At 33.8% G+C, this 16,312-nt stretch overlaps 1 protein-coding gene across 1 annotated transcript; it reads left to right on the forward strand.

Annotated features, from left to right (window-relative positions):
• The first annotated feature begins 310 nt into the window (after window positions 1–310).
• LOC107604871 (small ribosomal subunit protein uS13m) lies at window positions 311–3,892 on the forward strand. The gene is made up of 4 exons (XM_016306576.3): window positions 311–740; window positions 2,819–2,952; window positions 3,084–3,317; window positions 3,411–3,892. Exons 2-4 carry the CDS (start codon window positions 2,896–2,898, stop codon window positions 3,561–3,563), a joined length of 444 nt encoding a protein of 147 aa, XP_016162062.1. The 5' UTR covers window positions 311–740; window positions 2,819–2,895; the 3' UTR covers window positions 3,564–3,892.
• Window positions 3,893–16,312: the final 12,420 nt, after the last annotated feature.

The following is a 16,312-nucleotide window of genomic DNA, read 5'->3' on the forward strand; positions in this document are numbered from 1 at the left end:
TTGCATGGGAGTGCGGTAAACTCGTCTAAAAGTACAAAAAAAATTGTATCGTGGTATTTAAAGAGTTGGAATAATTAGTTTTGGGAAATAATATTCTTTTTATTTATTTAAAAAAAATCTCCAAAATTAAAGTATCCCAATGTTCTGAAAATCGGACCGATCGATCGGTCAGACTGATTCAACCGAAAATCTATTGTCCGGTCAAGCATGTAAAACCGGTAAAAAACTGTTGAATTGGCCGAGAACCGACCGGTCGGACCGAACCGAAACCAGCCCGGTTTACACAAAAGCGGAAGCTCCTCCGTTTCTTTTTCCCTTTCTCCCTTTCTTTCTTTCATTCAGAAAGAAATCACACAAACGCAGCCAAAAAACCCTAGCACTGTAAGCCTACACCACCACCGCAAGGAGTGGCATACTGCCGCCGTCCGTCCGTCTATCTAGCTTCCCTCGTGCTTCAGTCTTCAATCCCTGTTCGCTATCACCGATCGCGGCTGCTTCCTCGAGCTCGGCGTCCGTCGTCTTTGTCTGCTCAGCCGCGCTTCCGTCGCCGTTTGTTTGCCGTTCACGTTCGCGTTCTTCGCCGTTCACGTTCGCTCGGCGTTCACTGTTCGCGTTCACTCGCCGTTCACCGTCCGAGTTCGCATTCGCGTTCGTCTGGAAGCCACGTTGCTCTGCTTCAAACTCTGCGACCAACCCGCGCGCTCCACCTAGCCGTTGAACTGCTCTCTTTTGTCGCCGCAGTGAGTTCCCTAAACCCGCCACCAGACAATACACTCACACAACACAAATACTCTGCTTCAAACTCTGCAACTTCTGATTTCTATTACAATAAGTAACTATTTGATTTGGTAGTGGTTTGGATTTTTTCATAGACTGAATTAAAGTTATAATAGTTATGTTCTCTTCTCTATCAGATTGATATTAAGCTTTGAATTCTCTTATTTCGTTTTAATTTTACCGCACTCAACATGTTTGATGAAATGCTTTAACCATATTTCTGGTTGGTTTTATAATTTCTAGCTTTTAGGAACTTAGTTAGTTGATTGCATGTGAAATTAGAATAATTGGATCTTGGTAATTAGGAAATTTTAGCTGCACAAATAGCATCTTTGCAGAAAACATATTAACATGATGATTCCACTTGCATTAGTGTTCTTCTGGTAAATTTTTAACTGTTATTGTGAATTTGTTAATTTGCTAATTGTTCTTGTGTTGTTGTTCTTATGTTACTCTTAATTTTTTTTGTTTTTGTTGTGATTTTCTGTTCTTGATTTAAGCTGTGATTGAAGGTTCTTTGGTTTGGGTATTCTTCACTTCCTGTAAGCTTAGCTTTTAATTCTTTGAGCATACACGTATCAAATCATTGTTTTTAGCAATGGTGATTTTTAGATTTTTTTTTTGGGTTGCTTTGTTTTAAATGTTCCTATTGTTGTTGTGTTTTTGCTGTGATTTAAATGTTCTTTTGATTCTGTATTTTTTTTTCTGAATGCCCAGTCAGTACTTGGTTGATTGGTTTTGCTCACTGATTGTATTTGAAGATAAATTTTAAATTGATAACTCTATTATTGCTTTACTGTCTGTTTTTGTAGTTAAATTTTATTAAAGTTTCTTGAATTTGCACCGCCTATGTTACTGATTCACTGTTTTTGCTTTTTTTTTTTTTTTGTTAATCATTGTGATGAGCTTTGTTAAAATTGGGTTGAAAACTGTTAATCTTTCTTCATTTTTCACTGTTCTAACTTCTGTTCTTATTAAAAAATTTGCAATTGGTGATCTTTTGATTTATTGTATGCTTCATGTTTTCATTGTTCTGTTCTTATGAAGAAAAAATTTGCAATTAGTGATTGTATGATTCATGCTTTGATTGTTCTGTTATATAAAAAAAATTCTGTTTTCATTGTTTGGTTGCACTGTCCCTGTTCTTGATCACCGCCGACTTGCTACCCCTCCTCCGTGTTGGATTCTTTTTGTTTCAGGCTTTGTTGTGTTTTTGTTTCAGCCTCTGTTGTGTGTTTGTTTCAGGCTCTGTTGTGTGTTTATTGTGCAACACCATCATTTTTTGTTTTACTTTTTGACTTAGCTACATTAAGACAATATTCTATCTTTAACTTGTGCATTGTAATTCAATCCAGCTATTTTTAATGGAAGTATAATTATGTTAATTGTCAACAAATTTGCAGCAAGTTATTGCATATTTTGATAATTAATTACATTTAGTTGGTGATATTTTTGTGTAGGGTTTTAAATTTGAAAGATATTTAGGATGTTTATTTATATGAGTGAGCATGGGATATGGGATTTGCCCATTTTTGATCATTGCATTTTAACCGAGCTATGATAGTCAACCAAGATTTGTTATGTTGTTTTGTTGGAAACTTTTCTATTCCGTTTTATTTTAATTGTATGTTGGAGATTTAGTGTTTATGTTATTATGTTGAATGTGTTTGAATTGTGTTTAATTTGATACATTTTAGTTGAATTGTATGGGATTTTATCATGGTTATGTTTTTTTTTCCTTTTTAAAATTTAATATCCATGGGTACCCGGGGGAAATAAACAGGGATCCGTAACGGGGATGGGCGGAGACGGGGGGACAATTTGCTAAACGGGGACCGGGGGAGGGTCCTCGCCCCCATGGAGACCCATTGCCATCCCTAAATTCATCCCTCTATTGTTAATTTGTTATTGCCTATAATTAATAAAAAGATAATTACCAAACATAAGTTAAATTTTTTCATAGGATAATGAAATAATTGACAAAATATTCGTCAAAATTTAAATTTGTCTCTCTGAATTTCTTCGCCACCGCATCCTTCAGTCTCGTCAATTTCCATTGGAAAGAACAAACTGTGGAGTTGGAAACCCTCACCGGCAACGACCATCCCAATCCAAACCATGTTGGGTTTCCGCAATGCCACGAATGTTGTTCTCCGCCTTCGTCAAAACCTTTCCGTAAGTTCGCAAGGCTCTTCCACGGAATCACATTCACCATCTTATGATTTTTCAAGGGTTTTGGGTTTTTGTGAGTCTACTTCTAAATTTCTCAATTGGAATATGATTTTGCCATTTTTGTGTTGGTGCAGGTTTGGGGCGTGCGTGCACAAAATATAAACATAGGAGGTGGTGTTGGAGGTGAAATCCCTGACCAGAAGCGCCTCCAGTATGCTCTTCAGCATATCCATGGCATTGGGCGTTCCAAGGCTCATCACATTGTCTGCGAGCTCGGTGTCGAGAACAAATATGTTAGAGACCTTAGCAAGAGAGAGTTGTACTCCCTTCGCGAATTGCTTTCCAAGTACTTGATTGGGAATGATTTGGTACCCAATAATCAATGATCTTTGTTATTACTTGTTAGTTATTGAAATGAATTCTTGATAGTCAGATAGTTAACATTTTTCGTTTGGCAACAGAAAAAATGTGTTGAAAGAGATGTGGGGAGGTTGGTGGGCATTCAGTGCTACAGAGGCATCAGGCATGTCGATGGCTTACCCTGTCGAGGCCAGCGAACTCATACCAATGCCCGCACCAGGAAGAGCAGGCCTACTTGGAGGGGAACAAGATGAAGATGAATATTGCTGCTTGTGATCAATCAACAGATGAGTTGTGTTTTAGTCTTTTAGCTCCGCATATAAAAGCTAATTGAATAAGTTCTTGTTTTTATGGCAGTTGATTAGTAATAGTTTATTGTCTTTAAGTTGGTACTGTCAATCATTTGTGCTGATTGCATAGGTGTTTTTTTCTCTATTTCCCTATTTGCCTGAAGAACTATGAAGCATCATGAAGTGGAATTTGAGTTCCTACCAATTTATGAAGGTTCAACTTAGAACTTTTGTGTCTCGTTCTGAATATTCCAGTTTATTGAGTGCAATTCTATTTTTTCATATTCTTCCTATATGCTGGTAATCCAAAGTAATCCTTTTTATTTTTTTACTTTTTGTGTTCTTATATCTTGTGTTGTAGAATTCAACAAAGTTATGGCAATTGAAATTGGTACTGAATACCCCCAACTGAGGTTGGTTAAACATAATCTTGGCTAATAGACTATCAAATGAGGCAGCGGATGGTGCTAATTTTGTTTTTAGGTGTTCTAGATATTGAAGAACTATATTGAGATCCATATATTCTTGAGCTGTATGGACACGGTATAATATTTTTTCTAGTGTCAATAAGTGCAGTTATTATTAAATGATCGATCACATGGAGTAATAGTAGGGATCAGTGTGACCATGAAGTAGAAGTGCCATGAAGAGCCATGTATCACCCAAGGAAAAGAATGCACTGTTAAATTCCGTATTTTGTACTTTAAAGTTTAAACCATTTGATAGAACAGAAATGCTTATGCGGACACTCCCCATAGGGGAGTCCAATATGAGACAACCGTACAAATGATGAGAGGTGTATATTTCAGTTTTCAATGCGGGTCACACTTCCCTTAGTCATGTGCAACTGCACTCCCTCAACCTTCTCACTATCTCCTTCACACTTGTGTCAGTCTCGCCCTCACCGCCCCTGTATCCATTTCAAAGGAAGACAGAAATGGTGGAAGAGCACGCCAAGAAGAAGGACATTAACGACTGTCATTTCTGTTTTAGAGCAGAATGCCAACGGATCCTGCACGAAATTGACTAATATCAGGTAAATATGTCTTTTCTAAAGAAAACAACATTTTGGGGAGGAAAAAGTAGATGGAGAAAATCAGCGGATTATGTGGTGTAATATGTCTGCCTTTGCGCACATAGAAAACAACATTTTGGGGAGGAAAAAGTAGATGGAGAAAATCAGCGGATTATGTGGTGTAATATGTCTGCCTTTGCGCATGATTTTATGTGCTCTAAGTCAAATATTTTATGTTTTAATTTTTCCGACTTGTGATTGATTATGTAATGTTTTTATTTATTTTGGTGTAGGCCTTCTTGTTTGATGTTCCTTTTATATTGTCTCTGCTCTTTCTTTGGAGCACATGGAAGTTGATTAGTTATGACCTCTCTTTAATTTTATATCACGAAAGTTTGTCTCTAGTTTTATATTATCAAACTGATGTCTTGGAATCAAAGAACTAATTAATAGTACCTAACAAGAACATCAGTGGTGGCTGGTTGGCCAATCTTTGCTTATAATAGTTGTAGAAAAATATAAACTTATCTCGTGAGCAAACGGGAGGGGGCGGCCAACAGCCCCGCCACTTCCCTCCGTGGCCGCCCCCTACTCCCAGTCTCATCCCCCAAATGGATGCCCCACCTTGGCCGCCTGCCTTCTTTCCCCCTGGACGAATGTCCACCCTGCCCACCTACCACGCTGACAGACAGCCCCTTTGAAAGATTTTAAAGTCTTCAGTTCAACGTGATATCCTATCCCTTACTTTGATAGTTAGATGCCTATGCCAGATAAAATCAATTTGAAGTCACTTTAGAAGGAATATAAAAATAGTACTTTATAAATCTTGAATTGAACTTAGTTATAAGAAGTATTGGTGCTAACATGTGACCAATGAAAAGATGGAACAAGTATCATATTACATTTCAAAGCATTTCACTGTTTCAATTGAAAAATAAGCATTTTGAGGTTATGTATTACGGTTGCAGCTAAAGGATTTTTGGGTATTCACATGAGAAGGAATCTTTCATAATTCAGATGTTGCTTAGCCGTCAACTCTATTTCCTGTAACAATGAAGAGAGTGCAATAACTGCATTCATGGACTGTAGTTTCTGTTTCTCTACTTGCTAGATCAAGTGCAGGATTCCGCTCTATCAGCAGATTCCTTGCCCTCATTGATTCTTCTTAGATTCCAGCATGAGAAAGAGCAACAGCTACCAAGTGTGGAAAGACAATTGTGATTAAGTAATTATTATTCATGGATGGTAGTAACTTTTCTCATTCATTAGGTTTGGTTGCCTGGATCAATCAATGTAGGTAATCATAGTAAATTATTCATATCAAAGGTAGAAAATGAGAAAAATTATACCTATTTGTTATGGAAAGAATGCACATCATTTAGACAACAATTGCAACTTGCAATCTATATTAAGGATATAATGCGGCTTAAAATTAAATGTAGATGGATCCTTCTTTAAACATACCAAGTTACCAACAATACGGTTTGTGGAGGAGTTTTTACTTTTTAGAAATCATCTCAGCAAATTTGTTAAGGACTTTTCATGCAATCTCAGAAGTTGTTCAATCATGTACGCGAAAGTCTAGGGGTTATTAAAGGCCTCCAAATTGCAACAACAAATGGATATAGTCATTTAATCGTTGAATATGATTCAGCCATGACAATTCGGTTTATCAAAGATGGAGCTCTTCCTTCCCACTCATGTAAGACTCTTGATGATATTAAAATTCTGTTTGGTCGACTTCAAGAAATTGAGTGGTTGCATACTCTTCGGGAAGCCAATACTATAGCTGATCAACTTGCTAAAAAGGGTCAGGAATTTCCTCACGCCCTTCATATATTGGACGCTCCCACTCCAAATATCTGCTCTATGCTAGAAGCTGATTGTTTTGGAATTCCTAGAAGAAGGAGTGTTAGTTAACCCTTGGTTATTTTGTGCTTTGATTTTTTTTTTCTTGTTTTTTTTTTCCTTCTGTTCTGGGGTCTTTGACCCACATCCCTCACCCAAAAAAAAAAAAAATCTATATTAAGGATATTACAAACCTTTCTACAGTGTAGTTCAATTAAGATTATGTAGCGCATGAAGTAAGAAAACATGTTAACAACACTTTGAAGTTTGAGCAAAGTACTATTGAAAGACTATATTGTCCTTTGTGTTGTTGAATTAAGAAGATAATTATTTTGTAGCTAATTTAAAGTAAAGCAGACTTCAGCTAGAACTGATGCTTGTGACTAATATGTTGCTCCTTGTTTGTACAATATCGGGAATAATAGGAATATTATATTGGAGATAATAAAAAATATGGGCCTAAACTAAATATGATTATTACTAAATAGTTTAAAAAATCTCTATTTGTTACTATATGGATGTCCATATCCATTCAATGGAAAGTACAAGCATTAAAGAATGTGCGGTGCATGCTTTCCAACCTTTGAAAAAGTGGACCTTGAACTTGTATAAATAGAAGAATGAACTTAGGCTTTATACACAGTAACAATAAACAAATGCAATTCTCTCTCTCTCTCTTTACTTTTAATACTTCTTTCTATCTTTATATATATATATCATTATTGAGCTAATTATATTACTGCTAGAGTCTTCTATTTATACATCTTTATTTTATATTTAATATATCTTTTATTTATTTTACAACACGTTATCAGCACGAGACTCTGATCAAAATTTTAGGAAGACTCAGGTAACAAATTTTCATTATGTCGAAACTCTCTCATCTTGAATTCAATACTCTTGATATATCTGGAAACAATTATTTATCATGGATATTAGATGCTGAAATTCATCTTGATTCAATGGATCTTGGAGATACCATTAAGGCTGAAAATAAAGCATCCCAGAAGGATAAAGACAAAGCCATGATTTTTCTTCGTCGTCATCTTGACGAAGGATTGAAAAATGAATATCTCATATTAAAAGATCCTGCAGATCTTTGGAAAGACCTTGAAGAAAGGTATAATCATCAGAAAACGATGATACTTCCTCAAACTCGATATGAATGGACGCACTTGCGTCTACAAGATTTTAAATCCATAAATGAATATAATTCTGCAATGTTTCGAATCACCTCACGAATGAAATTATGTGGGGAAAAGATCACTAATCATGATATGTTGGAGAAAACTTTCTCAACCTTCCATGCCTCGAATGTGCTCCTGCAGCAGCAGTATCGAGAAAAAGGGTTTAAAAAATATTATGAGTTAATTTCTTACCTTCTTGTTGCTGAACGCAATAATGAGTTGCTATTGAAAAATCATGAAGCGCGCCCAGCTGGCGCCGCCCCATTTCCTGAAGTAAATGCGGCAAATTATCCCAGAAGAGGTAAATGACAAGCTTTTAATAACAAGAAAAATTATGGAAGAAAAAGGAATTATATTCAAAAGAGAGGATCTCATCAGAAGTGGGATAAAAAAAGAAATATCGGGTAGAATAAATCAACAGAGGATAAGTATTTCCGTTGTGGTGGAAAGGGCCATTGGTCACGTACCTGCCGTACCCCAATGCACCTTGTCGATCTTTACCATGCATCTTTGAAAAAGGACGACAAGGGAAAAGAATCGAATTTCGTTTCAAATGATGCTGAAAATTCCACCACTCATTATGATGTATCTGATTTCTTTGAGGATCAATAATGGAATAGTTTAAAGTGTGGGATTGTTATGTATCCATGTAAATAAATAATGTAAAGAACTTATTATTAAGTTTTATTTTCTATGTATTTAAATTTCAAATGTGATGTATATAAATAATGAAATATTAATGTTTATGAATTTTGAAATCATTAAATATGTCATGTTTTTAATAAAAAAAAATTTTTAGTATATGACATTTTTATGTGCAGTATTTCTTGAAAAAATAATTCCGATCAATTATTCAATTTAACTGTGCATACTACTCATTTTATTATTATTTGTCTTTGAAGAGAATGGCAAGGATATGTAATGAAGATGTATGCCTTGCGGATAGTGCAAGTTCACACACTGATTGTGTACTAAAAATATAAATCTTTTTGTACATAATCTATTTTTATAATGACCTACAAACATGGTCAAAAAAGAGTTAAGTTCCTCCTAGAGGTATTGGGCTAAAAGGATGGAACCCAAAAGAACACCTTGAGGAGTTGAATTTCTCTTCAGTGGGAACTATATTGGTGGAAGTGGATTGGTTGGATTTGGAGTGTAAATGTGTCATCTAGTTGAAAGAAAACCAAACTAGATGTCCCTTCACTAATGTCCCTTCACTAATGTCACATGTCAGGAGCTTTGGTTTAACGTGTGGGAATCAACTTCCTACCCTTTTCAGTTGACAAGACTTGAGGTGATCCCAAATACCTAAAAATATTTTGGAAAGAGCAGTAAACCAAATGTCAGACTAAAACCATTGGCCAAGGGGTGTCCTTTTCATCATCGTTTTACACTATAAAAAGGACCCCAAGCCACCTCTGTAAAGCAACCTTTCCACATTTCACTTTTCACCTTCACCTTCAACCAGACTTCACTTTTCAACTTCACCTTGAAAACCTTTTCATCTTCGATCTTTTCCTTCATCCTTCATCCTTCACTCTCACTTTTCACTTTCACCTTGATCATCTTCTTCTTCACAGACCTTGAAACCATTTTCATCCTTTACTTTCACCTTCACCTTCATCCTCTTCTGAGAGCTTCTCTTCTCTGTAAACCATTCCTGTCCACTTTAAACAAAGCTCATTCATCCTCTTGTGACATTAGTGGAGGTCTCAACACTTGTTCTCCATCTCTCTTCCTCACTATTAGTTCTTGTATTGTTTATTCGCCATTAACAGAAGTGTCTTCCTCACAAGTTTACTTACCCCTAATCTCTCACCTTAACTATTATTTTTCACTTAATCTATTTCTCACGAAACCCACCCGAATCATCTGACGACTCCACTGGGGAGAAACACTTCGACGTGATGGCTAGAGATCAAACGAGGTATAGAACCCCCTCACCGCCTCTGTTCGCGAATCTGGAGAATATGGAGGAAGACGAGAACACCCCAGTTACTTGTAGGGAGTTGACGCGTATTCTAAAAGTCAAGGGATCGTGAAGTTGAGTTGCAAGAGCCGAAAGGAAAAAGAGAAGTCGTGGGAAGCAAGATAGAAGAATATCACCGGAGACTGGCATTAGCTTATGACAAACACATTCGGCCCAGGGTGTTCTTAGAGGGAGATCTGGTACTAAAAATCAGTAGATGCAGTAATAAGGAAGATGTCTTTGCCAAATGGGCTCCCAAATGGGAGGGTCCTTACATTGTTTCTGAGGTACACCCCAACCGACACTGCATCCTGCTGGACCCGGATCATGGAACAACCACTAGCCCCATCAATTTCAAGTACGTTAAGAGGTACCATGCCTAATTTCAATTTTAGGAGTTAGGATTTTAATTCCAAAAGGCTTCTTTATCAAGAGCCAATGTTTATGTTATATTATTCTGCAAGCACCCTGTAATACATGAGTAATCATACACTCAAAAAATGTGAGTGATGCATCTTAAGAAATTTGCAGTACAAAATAGTTCCAAAAAACTGAAGTGTCCCACCCTCCAAGCTCCTAAAAAGAGTCGAGCATAAATAGGGCAAGAAAGTTATGGGTACCTTCCTTTTTTGGCCTAAAAAAAAGGCAGAAAAAAATGGCTACTGTTTTTCTTAAAATCATACACTCCCCCTGCAAAAAAAAAATAATTAAAATAAATTATCTTTATTTTTAAATATCTATTTATGGTTACAAATGAACATTGCTCATAATTTTAATTCAACTTCTTTTTTATTTGTGATTTCATTGGAAACGTATACAAATGAGGATATAACATCCAAAGTTGTAAGGAGAAAGATCTTTATCAAAGAATCTCTATAGCTAACTCCAAAAATTAGCAACCCAATATACATGGGGCTGAGAGGGGTTAAGACAGAAATAAGGAAAGAAGAAAAATGGTCTTATCAAATAAGAAGACAGAGTAAAAAGAACAGAGCGAAGTTGAATGTGGGAGTGTCCTTTCCCTAAGAAAAACTCCCAATAGTTGAAGAAGATAGAGGATTTGGATGATGGTGGTGATAGTAGTGATGATACTGCGCGTGTAAAAAAATGCCCAGCAGAGATGATGAGGAACACCTTTTCTTCTACCCTTCCAGGTGTTCTCTCTTCTTATGTGTCTCTCCAAATTCAGGTACTCAAATTTAAAACGCGTCCAATTAAAAGGGTAAGAGTTTCTCCCCTTCTTATTCCCTTATATATTAACACTACAAGAAAATGGAACATTTGTAACAAAAAATTTGTATCAAATTTAAAATTGTTACAAATTATAGTTTTTTCGTAACAATAATTAATTATTGTTACAAAATAAGAATATTTTGTAACAACAAGAAAATTTGTTACAAAATATTTCAATATTTTGTAACAATGTGATTTCTTTTGTTACAAATTATGTTGGCTTTCGTATCAAATCGTTGTTTTGTTGCAAAATGTTATAATATTTTGTAACAAAAGATTATATTGTTGCAAAAATTCATAACATTTTGTAATAAAATATCTATTTGTTTCAAAAGCTCTAAATATTTTGTAACAAAAAATTAATTTGTCACAAAATACTATATTTTTATCACAAGTTATTTATTTGTCACAAAATTCAAAGATTTTTTGTAACTAATAAAAAATTTTGTTTCAACATATTAAATGTTAGACTTCTAATTTTTAAAAATTTATATAATTATTTATTATATTTATTTAAGATTTTATATTCAAAAATTTATTTTACTAAAAATATTTAAGTCAAATTAATGATACTTTAAATTTAAAATTATTTTAAAAATTAAATAATAAGTCATTTATGATTTATTATATTTATTCAAAATAAATTTTTAGAGATTTATATATTAAATAGAATATTTTTTTATTTATAATTTTAAATTTTAGTAATTAAAAAATATAAAATTTTATATAATTTAATTTAAATATTTAAGATTTTTGCATTTACTACTTTAAATTTTATGAATAAAAAAATAATTTGATTATCTATAATTTTATCTTAATTAGTAATTATTTAAAAATAATTATAAAATAATAATAAAATAATATTTCAAGAATAATTAATTTAATTACTCTAATTCTTAAAATTAAAATATTTATTTAAAAATAGTTTAAAAATTTATAGTTAAATAATATCTGTATATAATTATTAAATTAAAATTAATTTTCAGTTACTATACTATCTTTATTTTTATTAAAAATACTTAAATTACCCAATCCCTAACAGTAATACAACTCACACACCCCACTCCCTAACATTCTGAGTTTTTGGATAATTAAATTTATTATATTTGTTGATGATTTTATTTTAAAAAAATTATTTTATTGAAAGTAATTAAATAAAAACTTTATAATACTTTGAATTTAAAAATAATTAGGAGAAATTATCTTTTTTGTAATTGAAAAATAAGAAAGAATTGTACCATTCAATTTAAATAATTTTTATTTAAATAATTTCTATTATGAATGAATTATGTTCTATTTTATTAATTTGCACTCTTAGAGATTAATTTATTAGAAATGATTAGATTGATTTTTATAAATATTTTAAGTTTAAGTCAATTAATATTTCTGTATATTTTTATTATAATTAATTATTTTATAAATTGAAATTAAAGTTTCAGTTATAGAAAAATAATAAAAAGTTATATTATTTAATTTGAATAAATAATATTTTGAGTTTAAATTATATTTTATAAAATGTGATAATATGTTTATTTTATAATTTAAATTAAAAATAATTAATTGAACTTAACAATATGTTGATAAATAATGTTCTTAAAAATATTTTTAATAGAGTACATTTAATTTTAAAATTATTCTATCCTCTAATTTTATCAAAATATTTATTTATATCTATCCTTTATTCTTTTATAAAATCATATTTGATTTTAAAATTATTCTACTCTTTAATTTTATCAAAATATCTATTCATATCTATCATTTATTCTTTTATAAAATTCCTAATTTCTAATCCTAATTCCCAAATTAAAAATTAGAAACTAATTCTCAAATTGAGAAACCTAATCCTAAAACCCCCTTTCATCTTCGCATAACAGCCTTCAACACACATATCCCTTACAGCGGAGAAGAGAGAAAGAGAAAGAGAGGGATCCGAGAGAACAGAGGAGAAGGTGGAGGGCTACTGCCTCGCCGCCGCCGCCGTCGCACGCATCGCCACTCCGTGGAGCCGCGCCTTGCTGCCGGTCTGCCATCGAACTGCCGCAAGCGTTGTCACCACGGAGAGAGGGAGTAACGCAATTGAAGAGAGGAGGAGGAAGGAGACCCGTGCGCCGTCGGAGCCAATGTCACCCAGTCACCGCTGTTCGCCGTTCAAGCCGCTGCCAAGTCACGTTGATGAAGCTTCTGCCGCCGCCGTGAGGAAGGCCGTCGATGGAGGAAGGCCGACGGAGAGAAGAACGTCGTTGATAGAGGGAAGACGGTGCTGTCATGGTTCACGGTCGCGGTGATGGATCCCGCGTCGCAGTCACCCATGGCCGCCGCTCTTACCGCTGCTCTATTTGGTTCTGTTTTGACCTGTGCTGCCCTCTAAGTGGTTACTAACAACAGCTACCAGAGCCACCAGTGCCACTGTTACTCCTCAAATTTTGCCTCTCTTCTATTAGGGTTTGCTACTATGATTTTACCTTCGTTTTGTTCTATTGTTGTTTCTTGGTCACATTCTTGTTTTAATTTCAATAGCATGTCTCTGTTTTAGCACGACCATTTTGCTCCTCCTATTTTTCTGCTAGAGCTGTCTTGAGTGTTGATGATTGTGCCGCTATGGAATTGCTAAAGTTGCTGCTGCCATGGATTAAAAAGAAAGGGGATTGTCGCGTTTAAATTATGTGGTTTCGACTGACGGAGGTAGGGGATTTGTTTTAAAATTAAGAGTTTTTAATTTAAGAATGCTAAGAAGCATATTGAATAATTGCAAATAATTTATAAATGCTGACCAATTAATGAGAACTGATGAAGTTGGAAATTGTTAGTGAATATGACTATGTTTGAATATGCTGAAATTGATTTTTGGTATTTGATGGTGCTGTAAAGAATTGGGTTCTCAGATGAGCTATATGTGTATTTGTTAATTGTGATTTTGTTAGTGATGATGATATTGTTGTCGTTGCTGCTGATTGTATTATGATTGTGAATAAAGATAAATTTGGTGTTGCTTGTTGAATTGGAAATATGAATCGAGTCTTATAAATTGAGGCTGTGATTGATGCTGGGATCTCTGGTTATGTTTATGTCTTGGTTTGGTTGTTGACTTGAGAAATTATGAAAGTGAGAAAGCTTGTAAGGGTGAAGTCAAATTGTAAAGAGAAGTTCTGTCCGAGTTCTTATGAAAATATATTAAGCTAGACACCAGATGATTATGTTATAAGTATATTCTTTTAGAATTATACATGGTTTTGAAATGATTTCATTTATTTTTGTTCTGTTAGAAGCTTGATCTTGCTAAAACACAATTGAGTCTACTGCAGGCCGTTGTTACATTAAACAATTTCCAGCAATCCGTGGTGCCAGGGTGGTCGCTAGGGTAGACATGTGCAAAGAGAGAGGTAATATGGAGCATGATGGGAGGACAGACTACCGAACAAGGCGATTGCTCGAAATTCAAGACAACTCCACCATTGTAAAAGTGGTGCAAGTTATGACATAAAGGCTCCAAAGTCTAAGTTAAGAATTCAAGCACAACTTCAAGAGGCAATGCAAGACCGTGAGGAGCTAACAAAGGAAATAGATGTGCTCAAAGAAAAACTTGAAGAGCAACAAACACGGCAAGAGAAAGAATTAGCTCAAATGAAAGCTCAATTGGAAGCTCAACAAGCTGTTGTGAACTCTTTCATAGCGCGCTTTGACAATGAAAGAAACTAGACCCTAAAGGTACTCCTAAAATTGCTTATGGTTTCTAAACATGATGGATAAAACTTAATGGAAAAAATTATAATTAGTGTTATATCTTGTTTCTAATTTTTTGTTTCGGTTTTTCTTATTTACAGGAGTGCTGAAATGGTGACCACATGCTACCTTGAGAGCTCAAGAATATTTTGATTCATAGAGACACTAATCTATGTTAGAACTTTTAACTTTTGGTTGAACTTATGCAAGACATATAACTTGTAGAACTAATCAATGTACTCACTAATGTTAATTTTTTTAAAACAATTTTAGCTAAAAGGATCTTGTTTGAATTATGTATGTTTTTGCATATTATATAGATATAGGCTTGCTTATTAAAAAATAATTTAGTAAATTATGTATGCAATCTGTATTAAAAAAAATTATTACAAAATAATTAATTTGCTTTTGCAACTAAAGAAAAAAATGTTACAAAATCATGTTATATTTTGTAACAAAATTTTATGATAGGAAAAAATAAATTGTCACCAAAAATACCTTGAAAATCAAAATTTGTTACCACTTTTGTAACGGCTTCTGGTTTTTTGTATCAGAAAATTTTGTTACAAAATATCATATTGAATTGTAACAGTTCCACTTTTTGTTACAAAAACTTTTTGTAACGGGACATACTGCAACGGCCCCTTTTTTTGTTACAAAAAACTTTTGTTTCAAAATTTCGATGTTTTGTAACAATTTTTTTTGTTACAAATATTGCTTTTTCTTGTAGTGTAAATTATTATATTAAATCAAATCATCCCTCTTTTTTTTTCATACAAATAAATTATGAATATATTTATTTACTAATTTTATTTATTTATTTTATTAATATCTAAAATATTTGCACAGTAACGTTCTTTTATTCATTTTTTATGAGTACATAATTATATTCATATTATACAGAAATATTTATATATTTACAAATACATATCTTATTATAACAAAAAATGAATAAAAGAGGGAAAATTTGATTCTTTAGAATTATGATATGTTAGTTTCTTAAAAAAAATTATTATTCTTGTTCTGCTGAGTACAAAAAAGTTTAATGCAGCTTGAGGGAATACTTTGTACCCTCAAAGACTGCATGGGGCTTATGATTGTGTACTAAAAATATAAACCTTTTTGTACATAATCTATTTTTATAATGACCTACAAACATGGTCAAAAAAGAGTTAAGTTCCTCCTAGAGGTATTGGGCTAAAAGGATGGAACCCAAAAGAACACCTTGAGGAGTTGAATTTCTCTTCAGTGGGAACTATATTGGTGGAAGTGGATTGGTTGGATTTGGAGTGTAAAGGTGTCATCTAGTTGAAAGAAAACCAAACTAGATGTCCCTTCACTAATGTCACATGTCAGGAGCTTTGGTTTAACGTGTGGGAATCAACTTCCTACCATTTTCAGTTGACAAGACTTGAGGTGATCCCAAATACCTAAAAATATTTTGGAAAGAGCAGTAAACCAAATGTCAGACTAAAACCATTGGCCAAGGGGTGTCCTCTTCATCATCGTTCTACACTATAAAAAGGACCCCAAGCCACCTCTGTAAAGCAACCTTTCCACACTTCACTTTTCACCTTCACCTTCAACCAGACTTCGCTTTTCAACTTCACCTTGAAAACCTTTTCATCTTCGATCTTTTCCTTCATCCTTCATCCTTCACTCTCACTTTTCACTTTCACCTTGATCATCTTCTTCTTCACAGACCTTGAAACCCTTTTCATCCTTTACTTTCACCTTC

Source organism: Arachis ipaensis, chromosome B6 (genome assembly GCF_059453495.1).
Source record: "Arachis ipaensis isolate K30076 ecotype BB chromosome B6, ASM5945349v1, whole genome shotgun sequence".
Classification (NCBI taxonomy): Eukaryota; Viridiplantae; Streptophyta; class Magnoliopsida; order Fabales; family Fabaceae; genus Arachis; species Arachis ipaensis.

What these genes read in the sequence shown, in the direction of transcription:
- LOC107604871 (XM_016306576.3), top strand. Translation starts at nt 2,896, where the DNA reads ATGTTGGGTTTCCGCAATGCCACGAATGTTGTTCTCCGCCTTCGTCAA. An exon ending in GCCTTCGTCAAAACCTTTCC is followed by an intron (nt 2,953 to 3,083) that starts GTAAGTTCGCAA and finishes GTGTTGGTGCAG; the next exon opens with GTTTGGGGCGTGCGTGCACA. An exon ending in ACTTGATTGGGAATGATTTG is followed by an intron (nt 3,318 to 3,410) that starts GTACCCAATAAT and finishes GTTTGGCAACAG; the next exon opens with AAAAAATGTGTTGAAAGAGA.